Here is a 12,056-nt window from a genome sequence, read left to right on the forward strand (position 1 = left end):
CCAAATAGCAATAGCAGAAATCAGAACCCACAATAACAGTAACTATCATTTTGAGCACATATTTCTGCTTCTGAAATGGTCCTCATTGATTTATTTCTGATTTGATTCAATTCTCTAAATAATCCTATGAAGTAATTTATATTAGAAATGAAGAAAGACTACTCAGCTATTAAAAAGAATGAATTTATGAAATTCCTAGCCAAATGGATGGACCTGGAGGGCATCATCTTGAGTGAAGTAACACAATCACAAAAGAACTCACACAATATGTATTCACTGATAAGTGGATATTAGCCCAAAACTTAGGATACCCAAGATAAAAGATACAATTTGCTAAACGCATGAAACTCAAGAAGAATGAAGACCAAAGTGTGGACACTGTGCACCTTCTTAGAATTGGGAACAAAACACCCAGGGAAGGAGCTACAGAGACAAAGTTCGTAGCTGTGATGAAAGGATGGACCATTTAGAGACTGCCGTATCCAGGGATCCATCCCATAATCAGCTTCTAAACGCTGACACCATTGCATACATTAGCAAGATTTTGCTGAAAGGACCCAAATATAGCTGTCTCTTGTGAGACGATGCCGGGGCCTAGCAAACACAGAAGTGGATGCTCACAGTCAGCTATTGGATGTATCACAGGGCCCCCAATGGAGGAGCTAGAGAAAGTACCCAAGGAGCTAAAGGGATCTGCAACCCTATTGTTGGAACAACATGATGTACTAACCAGAACCCTGGAGCTCTTGTCTCTAGCTGCATATGTATCGAAAGATGGCCTAGTCGGCCATCAATGGAAAGAGAGGCCCATTGGACTTGCAAACTTTATATGCCCCAATATAGGGGAATGCCAGGGCCAAAAGAATGGGAATGGGTGGGTAGGGAAGTGGGGGGCGCTATGGGGGACTTTTGGGATAGCATTGGAAATGTAATTGAGGAAAATATGTAATAAAAATATTAAAAATCAAAAAAAAAGAAAAAAAAAAGAAATGAAAAAAGGGTCTCCAAGATGGTACATGACTTCAATAAGCCTACATAGTTTTTAAATGGTACCATTTATGTAAAGTGTAAATTCTTTTCCTTCTGTTGCTGGATTTGGGGTCATTTAGTTGCTATGTGTATGTTAGTTCTACATTATTGTTGAGATAGACAATTGGAGTGATAGAGCAAGTAAGGTGACACTAACAGAGGTTTCTCTTTTTTAATTTTAATTAATTTTTAAAATTTAATTCAATTTTAACTAAATTTTTGTTTGTGTATCTGTGTATACTTGTGTGTGCATGCCTCTGTGTGTGTGTGTGTAAGACAGACAGACAGAGAGAGACACAGAGAGGGAGAGAGCAGACAGACAGACTGATTTTAAACTAGCTACATAAGCTGAGGATGGTCTTGATATTGTAATCCTCCTGCCTGCCAATATAAATACAGCTACTGGGGTTTATAGACACCACCATGCCAGACATACTTTTCTCTTTGCAGGCATGGATATGATTCATTGTGTCTTATTCAGAATTATGCTGTTAAATAATGGGATTCACATTTGCTATTCTACCTTTAATTTGAAATATTTAGTCTTTTGGCGGGGAGAGGCAATACACTTTTCATAGAGGTTAAGTAGTTACTAAAACATATGGATATGTCTATTTCCAGTTATTTTACAGGAACCTTAGTAAAGGTGTATTTGACTAGCCAGATATTGTGCCTTGGGGAACATTAGTGATCATTAAACAGTCCAGGGCTAAATTTTCCATTTTGCCACTTAAACAGTGATTCTTCAGCTGTGATAATTGAAGTTCTTACATAAAAATATTGGACTGTGACTATATAGCATACACAGGAGAAGCTTTAGATTAGTTAAGACTAAACTACATTAAAATTGAACATTTAAATGTCTATTTTGTTTATATCTTAAGTAACTAGGCATATGATCTTGTTTTTCAGATCTATTAATGCCTTCTTGATTGTTTATTTATTTATCTTACTGACCAAAGCTGCAGTATGCACAACTCTTAAGTATGTTTGGCAAAGTTCCCCGTACAATGATGAACCATGGTATAACCAAAAGACTCAAAAGGAACGGGAAACTTTTCAGGTAATTGCTTTGCTGTGAGAAGTATTACCTCTTTGTGATTAGACTAGCCTTTACTGAAACACTACTCAGAAAAATGATACCTTTTGATTTAGATTTGTTTTTATTTTATATATGCCTATGTTTTTTTGATTCTTTCATTAAGAGATTTGAAAAGTAATGAGCTTTCTGGCATTTTAATTCAATATGAACTTGTGTTCCGCTCTATATATGAATTTTGAATGTTTCCATCTATGGGTGGGAGGAATTTAGGACTTAATGGGGTTAAAAATATTAAAGTAGAAAGCTGAAAGATATAGATAAAATTCATAGTGTTCTAAAATGTTGTTAATACTAATACTTTTGAATATAATGATATAGTGTCATTAGGAAGTTTCTTTATATTAATAGTGTGTTAAGCATTGAAACAAAAGAAAGCCATTTTATATCTTATTCATCTAAGGCTGTGAATCTAATTAACATGAACCATCTCTTATTTTAGGTTTTGAAAATGTTCACTGACTTTTTATCATTCATGGTTCTTTTCAACTTCATTATACCTGTCTCCATGTATGTCACAGTAGAAATGCAGAAATTTTTAGGGTCATTCTTTATTTCATGGGATAAAGACTTTTTTGATGAAGAAATTAATGAAGGAGCCTTGGTTAATACATCAGACCTTAATGAAGAACTTGGTCAGGTGAGAACACAGTTTTTGCTTAAATTAAACTACTATAGTAAAAACATTTTCTAATCTGTTATACCAATATAAGTAACCATTACTTTTATTGAAATATAATTCAAAGAAATATCTTTAGTGCAGACAAATAATTAAAGGTTTGCAATATTTTCACAACTGCCACTTCAGTTATTGTTTACTAGTATTTTTTACAAAGGATAAAACATATGCATTTAATATAAGTATTACAGAAATCTATATAAAAATTCACCAAATGATACTGTCAGATAGAAACATGAAATGTGGTTTTCCTTACTTCCTATAATCATTTCTGAATAGAATGAAGTATAATAAAATATTGCTATTTTACACATGCATGTTTGTTAACCATAGTTATCCTATATTGATATTTTCTGGGGTGCATTTCTTATGACATTGAACATAGACCTAGCAAGCTATGTGTATTCCAGTATAAAAATACAAATGAAAGAAAAACATAAAGGCATGTCCTTCCTCCTCAATACCATTTCCCAGTATATTTGCTTCATATAACAGGGTAACCAAGACACTGCCCTTGTTTCTAACATAGGTGCATTTATTTTCTGATGCAGTGTAACATGTGATTTAAGCAATGACTTCTTAAGTGCTTTTCTCATTAGTGGTTTGTTTTTATTGGCCTTGGGACTGAACCTGAGATATGAAGAAAGGTAGGCACATGCTCTACCACTGGGTTAGAATATATTCTTTCTACTTTTAATTGTGAGACAGGGACTTGCTTAATTGCACAGGAACTCATATGGTAGCCTAGACAATTCTTCCCTTTGTGACCTTCCTGCCTCAGCTTCCCAAGTCAATCAATATAGACTTGAGACTTGACCTGGCTTTCTTATTAGTATTGAGAAAGATTTCCCCTTTGTCTAAATTTGCTATGTATTATCTAATGTTTATATTTGAAGGGAAGTTTTTTTCTTTCAGTTAATTCTCATGATAATTTATAAGAGTGGTACAAATATCATTTCTGTGAGTAGAAAATGCAAATCCAGGCAATGAAATGGTGGCTAGAACAAAGCCTCACATTTGTTTGAAATGGTGCTATTTTGCATCTGTACCTCAAAACTCTCTTTAAATTTAGCTCTTCTTCTCCTTGTACTCTCTATATCTACACATTTTAATTTTTAACCTTTATTTTTATTTTAGTTTATGGGTATTCTGGCTTCATATATGTTTTTGGACCATGTGTGTACAATGTGTTTGGAAGCTGTAATAGGACATCAGATTCTCTTAAGATTTAGAGTTACAAGTGGTTATAAGTGTGGGTGCTAGGAATTGAATGTAGCTTCCCTGGAAGATAAGTCAGTGCTCTTAACCACTGAGCCAATCTCTCCAGCCCCTATTTCCATTCTTGACACAACCTTTGCCTAAACCAAAGTACCATTTCACAGTTGACATGTTAAAGAACAAAAGGACTTTGCACATGCTATTCTGTTTAGAAGTGACTTCATATATTGGTAGCTCAGACCCTGGAATCTACATTTCTCATTGATTCTGGAAGTGCTGAAACAGTACAAGAAATAAGTGAACCAGTGTCATTTCCCATGGATTTCCTAAAGATTCTTTTATTGATTAATTGAGGTGCCACAGTTAATGCCAACTTTATTAAGCCTTGTATTTGCACATAGGCACAGGGTTGAATAGAGTTATTTTAATCCCAATGAAAAGCTTCTGTCTACAGGTTTTTGGCATAAGAAAACATATAAATGCAGAAGCTACCAGCTCATACTGTCCACTAAGTAAATACCTGTCATGTTTGTTGCAAGCTTATAGGGATTTACCTATCCAGAGGCAGAAGTGAAGGCAAATATAATAACTATCATTCCATAGTTTAAACTTAATGCATTCTAGAGGCAGACAGGATGCCTAGGGCACATTCCTCTTCATAGGACTCTCGCCTCATTTTTTCACATTTCCTCTTCACAAGTATACATATTACCTATATGAATACTCTGGCTCTCCTAGATTGTATTAAGAGTATAGGCAATAAAGTAGAGGGTTGGGTAATGATCTGGTAAATTTGCTCAGTGGAAAGAAACTACCACGTTTGTTTCCATTTCCATTAAATTTCCCAGCCAAACTGCATTTCTGGATATGGTTATCATTTCTTCAAATCACAAAGTTAATGGCATATTACTACTTTAATTAATACAATGCCTAAACCACTTGGAATCATTATTAGCTTGTATGTGTAGAAAGTATAAGAATAAAAATGCAAAGAAGTCTTGAAATAGTTTCTTGGGCTATTTAGCATTCAATGGACTGTTACACACAAAATTAAGTGTAACCAATTTCCTATCTTTTAGTAACAATTCAAGCTGTAGAGCTTTTTATGTTTCTAAATGTAGTATCAGTTAATTGCCATCAAGGCCACAGTAAATATTTGCTTTAGTGACACATTAGTTTAAAAAAGTATAGGAAGATGTTTATTGGGACAGTTTTTGGTGTAAGAAATAAAAGAACAGATTCTTAATTCAATTATAAAATTATAAGATATGTTTTGATAAAGTAACAATCTTTCATAAAACTGAATAGTTTTAGTAGATCTTGAAAAAGTTGTGAGAATAGCCTTTTTTTATATCCCTTCAACCTTGTGGCTATATCTAATTATATGGCATTATCATTCTTAAGCTATAACTTGATTCAACTCATCCAATATAGTTGTTTTGAGGTCCTAACATGTACCTGAGATGTGTTCTGCATATTGAAGTTACTGTTATGAAGTTCAAAGAAAGAAAAAACCTCCAATTACCCACTACCTGCTTGGACAAACATAATAGATTGTACTTTATTAGTATGGTTATAATTAATAAGAAAATCAGAAGGTAATGGGGCAATAGAAAAATCTTATTAATATCAGTCAAATGAATCACAGTATTCTGTAGAGAGAATATCTTATGTATGAATGCATCACCTGTCAAGCAAATGACCTATGGCCTGTAGCTTAGGCAGGAAATACAAGGTGTGGCATCCAGGAGGCAGAAAGAATTCTGACATAGAGCCAGGTATGGAAGACTTGCCAGGAAGATACAACAAGATGATACTTTAACACAGATAACCAACCATATGATAGAATGTAGGCTAGAATAAATGGGATATTTTAAATTATATCTAGTCAGAGAAGAGCCTACCCAAATGGCCAAGGTATTTGTAAATATATTTTGAGTCTGTGTCTTATTTCTGGGAACATGGGAATGGGAGGTAAAACTGGACATAACATCAACAGTATTCATCAACATATATGTAATAGGTGGGGCATATTTATTGTTAAGCTTTACCTATAGTCGTTATAGTCTTTTTTACTTTATAGAAAAATTAAGACATTTTTATCAAGGTTTATAACTGATAAGCCAGGGCTCTAGTCTAAGGGTTCCTTTAGGTTAAAGCATCTGGTATTTGTTTTGTTTAACTTACAAAATAGGTGACTTCATATGTTTAGTCTAGTTCAAGAGTTCTTTTTTAAAAATATTTATTTATTTTATGTATATGTGTACATTTCAGCTGTCTTTAGACATATCAAAGAGAGCATCAGATCTCATTACAGGTAGTTGTGAGCCAGTATGTGGTTGCTGGGATTTGAACTCAGGATCTCTGGAAGAACAGTCAGTGCTCCTAACCTCTGAGCCATCTCTCCAGCCCCCTCAAGAATTCTTTTTAATCCCTATATAGCAACCGACTTCACCAAAAGAGCAGAAAATTTTAATTCTTTTCCTCCACTACTCAGAGTAATTCAACACAACACTGTCACAATATGACACCAAGGCAAATTCTTCAGTGAGTTCCAATTCTGATACTGTCTAGTTGAAGATACAAATTGAAGCCTAAGTCCTACAGTACTGTCATCATTAAATACCAATCACAAGTGCATGTTGTTCTTTTGTGATTTTGGTCATACAGTTATAAATCAAGATTACCACAGACCCTTGATTGAATTTCACTAATTTGACAGCATGATCTAGAAAATTCACAGAAACATAATAATATTCCTTATCATTATATTTAAATAGTTATTAAAATGGATATAAAGTTATAACCAAATGAAAGATGTGTATAGCACAAGGTACATGGGAAGGAGTGCAAACCATTGTGGCAACCTTCAGGAAATCTCCATATGATCAGATACTTTAAAAGTTGTCTTGTTTTGGTTTGGTTTGAGGGTTCAATAGAAGTAACAAAACATAATATAATGATGAAATCATCGACCATTGATGATCACCTTAACCTTTAGCTCTTTTATCCTCCCCATCAGGGGTTATGAGATAGAGGTGAAAATTCCAGCCATTTAATTAATGTCTTGCTTTCATCAGTGACTTGACCCTATTCAAAAGGGTATCTAGGTATATAGGGCCACCAGTCATCTCATTAGTATATAAAATATATGGATCTCTTTCTAGGATTACCAGGGATTTTTAGGTTGTGTTTGGGAGATTAATAGTAAATAGATTTTTCATAATATATAATAGTCTTGTCATTTTTAGACACCCATCCTTTTACATAAAGAAGATATACAACCTCAAATGATAGTAAGGCATTACTCAAATTCTACTTAATCATTAATAATTATTCTAGTACATTATCCACAATATCTCCCAGAGTGAAATACTGAGAAATACAGGCTTTATCTAAAACTTGTACAGTTCTAAAATTAGGAGTAAGAGGCTTCTATTTGATTGAACCAGGGGACTGTCATCTCTTTCTCCGAGTCCCTTTTAAGGTATTAAGTAGTATTAGATTGCCCTCACTGCATAATCCATTATTCATTTGTGACCCAAAACTTTGATTCCTCCTTTGGTAGATATTCAGACTTTCTCAGATTGGGAAGGGTGATTAGGCTTGTCTGTTGTGCATATCTAGACTGTAGGCAAGTAGTCAAGAGGAACCCTTCCCCTTATTTCCTGTTCAGATAGGCTAAAGTTGTGTGGAGATGTGATCAGCTATCTGTACAGTTAGTTCCAAGTGTGGTAAAGGTACAACCCATTTACATCATAAGCTCCTTTGAAGTTTTAAAGGTTTTTAAAACATAGGAAGTGAGGGTGTACTTTAGTATGTAGTATTTGCTTTGCATTTATGGAACGTTGAGTCCTATTCTCTACAGAAGGAAATGAAAAACCTCAAGTTTCTTGCTTAGGAATTTTCTGTATATCCAGCACTTGTAGGGTTTGTTTGGTTTGTTGTTGTTGTTCTTGTTATTGTGTGTTTGTGTATGCTTTTATATATGGTTGGCTTTTCAGTACTGGAAATTGAACCAAGGATATCACACATGTTAAACAAGTCTTTTACTACTAAGCTATATCTCTAGCATGTTTCTTTTTTGAGATAGGATCTTACTAAAATATTCATGCTGGCGTTGAACTCACTCTGTAGCTCAGACAGGCTTTAATAATACCCCAACCTTAGCCTCCTTAGTAGCTGAGATCATAGGTCCCAGCTACTAAGGCTCATCACTCAGTAGTTTCACCATGATTCTGTAACCATTGCATCAGATTTAAAAAAGAAAAGAGTTGAGGTGGTCTGAGAAATGAAAAGGGGGTATAGAAACATCTGTGTTAGCAGATACATAGTCCTCTATTATCATCTACCAGAAAAAGAAAGGACTGTCTAGTGGGGACATTCCTTCTGTCACACCATGTTGATTATAAGCAACACACTCAGCCATTTATCATCTCAAAATGATGTTCTTACTGCTCTGGTGTGTTAGAAGCTATTTCAGAAAAGAGAAGCAGATCAAATGTGTATTTTCTAATATTCAACTAATGTAGGCTTCCCATCCATAAACTGATGAGCTCGTATTTGCTGATAGAGAGAAGCCTTTCATCCAGCTCAAAATTGTCATTGTAGAAGAATCTCTTTAAGCAGAGCCCAAGAGCAAGCTGTCCTTTTATACCTGTTTGTTAAATATGAAAGTGCTTAATATAAATCACAGCTAGCCCCCGTCCACTTTTCCTGAACACATGGCATATGAGAATGGTTCTGTAAGTATTGTGATTCTAGGGCCAACAGAATCAATATTCAGGAAATTAGAACTGAAAAAGATGCTTGTTTTATTTTATATTTTGTTGCCCTATACCTATGAGATTTAATGTTTACTTTTACTATCTAAAAACAGCTCAGTCAGAAAAGCGGTTCCCATAAAAGCACAGGAATATAAGTTCTATCACTGGGAGCACTTTAACCCAAATACTGGGGACATGGAGATAGGCAGATCCCGGAGACTCCCTAACTGTGACTGCCTCACCTAGCTTCCTAGAGAGTACTAGGTCAGTAAGAGATCCTAGAGAAGGATAGTTCTTAGACAACAACATCCAAAGTTCTCTTCTGACCTGCACATATATGAACATGCACAAGATTCTGAACGGACTAATCCTAATTGAAATGCATGATGTGAAACAACCCACCATTCATGGAAAAATAAAAGTAAATTTTTTTTTTTTTTTTTTTTTTTGGTTTTTCGAGACAGGGTTTCTCTGTGTAGCCCTGGCTGTCCTGGCACTCACTTTGTAGACCAGGCTGGCCTCGAACTCAGAAATCCGCCTGCCTCTGCCTCCCGAGTGCTGGGATTAAAGGCGTGCGCCACCACGCCCGGCTAAAAGTAAATATTTTTGATCAGGAATAGAAAGCCCCCAAAAATTTCAATTCATTTAGAGAAATCTAAGTGACACACAAGTAATACCACTAGGATCAATTTAAAAAGAATCCAAACTTGGCAGATGAATAGGGAAAAAGACTAGAATGCTTTATTTGTATCAGTGTTGATACCATGAAAAGCTTTGAAGAATAATTAGAAAGCTACTACTGCTGGAATTTATTTCTTTTCCTACATAATAAAAACCAGACTCTTGTGCTTAGGCTTATTCCTGTCAGCCCATAATATTAACTATTTAAGCCTAAATTAGCAAAAAGGAAGATAAAATTGTGGGTTTCTAAAAGCCAGATGTTATAAATAGAGTAGATAAAAACTGAGATAAAATGGAAGTACTCAAAATGATTTATTGCAATGGAAAATTTATTTCATTGGCTTATTTTCCATTATTTTTAAAAATATACCTATATATTATATTTTAACCTTTTTGAACATTTAGAAACAGTTTTGAGTAGTATCTGAGAAAGAGGCATGGAAAAATATTTTTTTGCGTTTCTTACCACCTTTTACCTGTTGTATCTCCTAATTAAATAGCTGTTAACATTTCTCTTTCTTGTCTTATATGTTCTATAGTTGTAATACTTTTATTTCAGTGCAGTATTTTTATTAAAATGTCCTGACAAGAGAATTCCCCAGGTAAAGGTGCTTGTCAGGCAGCCTGATGACCTAAGATGGATCTTCGGATCTTACATGATAGAAGGAGACACCTGTCTTCTACAAGTTGTCCTCCAACCTCTATCTGTGTATTGGCATGCATGTTATATATTATGGCACACATACACCCAATACATTTATAAAATGAAATATAATTTTAATTGTGCTTTTCAAGGAGGAAGATATTGTCGTCAGTTTTCTTTGATTGTATGCCAACTGTATTTTTATTGCATTTACCCCATTAGCTTATATACTGGCCAGTTGTGAGCACTCACTCTATTGTTGTCCTCCTTGGAAAATTAACTTTCTACTCTACCTTATGAAAACACTAAATGGTTAAAGTTGCTTAGCTTCACAAAATCCATAGTTTTCTGTCCTGTTAGTTTTCTATATGTAAGTAAGTTTCAGTGTCTTTGAAAATGCTCGCAATTTTCTCATTTATTTGATAATAGTGCATCTCTAATTCTGACATTTGACAAGTCTTAGAAGAAGTGATTTTTGTGGCTATGGAAGTAGGACTGCCTTCTAGCTGGGTAAAACTTAACTATACTAAAGAATATATATATGCTTATGTCCTGTTTCTAGGTAGACTATGTATTTACAGATAAGACCGGAACACTCACTGAAAATAGCATGGAATTCATTGAATGCTGCATAGATGGGCACAAATATAAAGGCACAACTCAGGAAGTTGATGGATTATCTCAGACTGATGGGCCCTTAGCCTATTTTGATAAAGCAGATAAGGTGACATTTTCTCTGTTATTTTACCTGAGAAATCAATCTTTGTAAGCATGTTTTATCCCTATATAGTAGAAATACCGAATTTTCCAATGGGTGCATGATAACGAGTTTTGAATAATTATTTGCTTTTTTTTTTAACTACACCTTTCTTTTATTAACACTTTTAGCATTTGTAGACAACTAGAACTTAGAAGTAGAATTATGGAAAATGGCATTTGAACAAAAATATTAACTTAGCTGTATGTACAGTCACTTAAAAAAGTCAGCTTTTCTAAGAATGTTGTCTCTTCAAATCATTAAAGATGTAATATTTACATGTTAGGTAAATCCAAGTCTTCCTACACATGAGCGATTGCTAGATTGTGATACCTAACTACATCTTAAGCCATAAAGAAGTCACTACCTTAGCTATAGGTGATACTACATATTAATTCGAATGAGTTAATAATGTATATGAGTGCACTGTTGCTGTCTTCAGACACACCAGAAGAGGGCATCAGATCCCATTACAGATGGTTGTGAGCCACCAGGTGGTTGCTGGGAATTGAACTCAGGACCCCTGGAAGAGCAGTCAGTACTCTTAACCTCTGAGCTCTCTCTCCAGCTCCCAGGAACCAGTAATTGTATTAGTTGCTATGTAGTCATTTGAGTATTTGGAATTTATAAATTTCAGAGAGATTATGACATTCTGTCACCTTAATATTTTTAATTTGTTCACTGTCTGGGTTACCTATTGATCAAAATAAAAAGAATAGTAATTTTATGTTTCTGTTCCACAGAACCGAGAGGCACTCTTTCTCCGTGCCCTATGCTTATGTCACACTGTAGAAATTAAAACAAATGATGATGTTGATGGACCTGTAGAAGGAGCCGAATTCACATATATCTCCTCCTCACCAGATGAAATAGCTTTGGTGAAAGGAGCTAAAAAGTAAGTACTTCTTGAATTTCTAAGAACGTGATACCAGAAGAGGACAGGCGTTTGTTTGATGTTTTTTCATTTGCTTCAGTAACTCAATCATGTGCCTCTCCTATTTTGTAAGTTCAAACAGAAAATAGTGAGGCATTAGTTTAGTTTGCTTTATGTATTCATCCCAGTCATTAGTCCAAATTGTCATATTATATTTTGTAAATCATCTAACAGCAGCAGCATTTTTACAACTCATGTTATTTCTAAGTGCTGCCAGCATTTTTGATGCAATTTGATAAGTGACAATCTA

At 34.6% G+C, this 12,056-nt stretch overlaps 1 protein-coding gene across 3 annotated transcripts in view; it reads left to right on the forward strand.

Annotated features, from left to right (window-relative positions):
• The window catches only part of Atp11c (ATPase phospholipid transporting 11C (ATP11C blood group)), a 183,648-nt gene that overhangs the window by 118,392 nt on the left and 53,200 nt on the right, over positions 1-12,056 (forward strand). For all 3 annotated transcript variants that reach the window (XM_021152852.3, XM_021152853.2, XM_029473144.2), the window contains exons 11-14: positions 1,942-2,092; positions 2,571-2,768; positions 10,678-10,839; positions 11,616-11,767. In XM_021152852.3, coding sequence (XP_021008511.1) covers positions 1,942-2,092; positions 2,571-2,768; positions 10,678-10,839; positions 11,616-11,767 — 663 coding nt within the window. The remainder of the gene's footprint in view (positions 1-1,941; positions 2,093-2,570; positions 2,769-10,677; positions 10,840-11,615; positions 11,768-12,056) is intronic.

This window comes from Mus caroli, unplaced genomic scaffold (assembly GCF_978045245.1).
Source record: "Mus caroli unplaced genomic scaffold, Mus_caroli_1 scaffold_5, whole genome shotgun sequence".
In the NCBI taxonomy this organism is placed as follows: domain Eukaryota; kingdom Metazoa; phylum Chordata; class Mammalia; order Rodentia; family Muridae; genus Mus; species Mus caroli.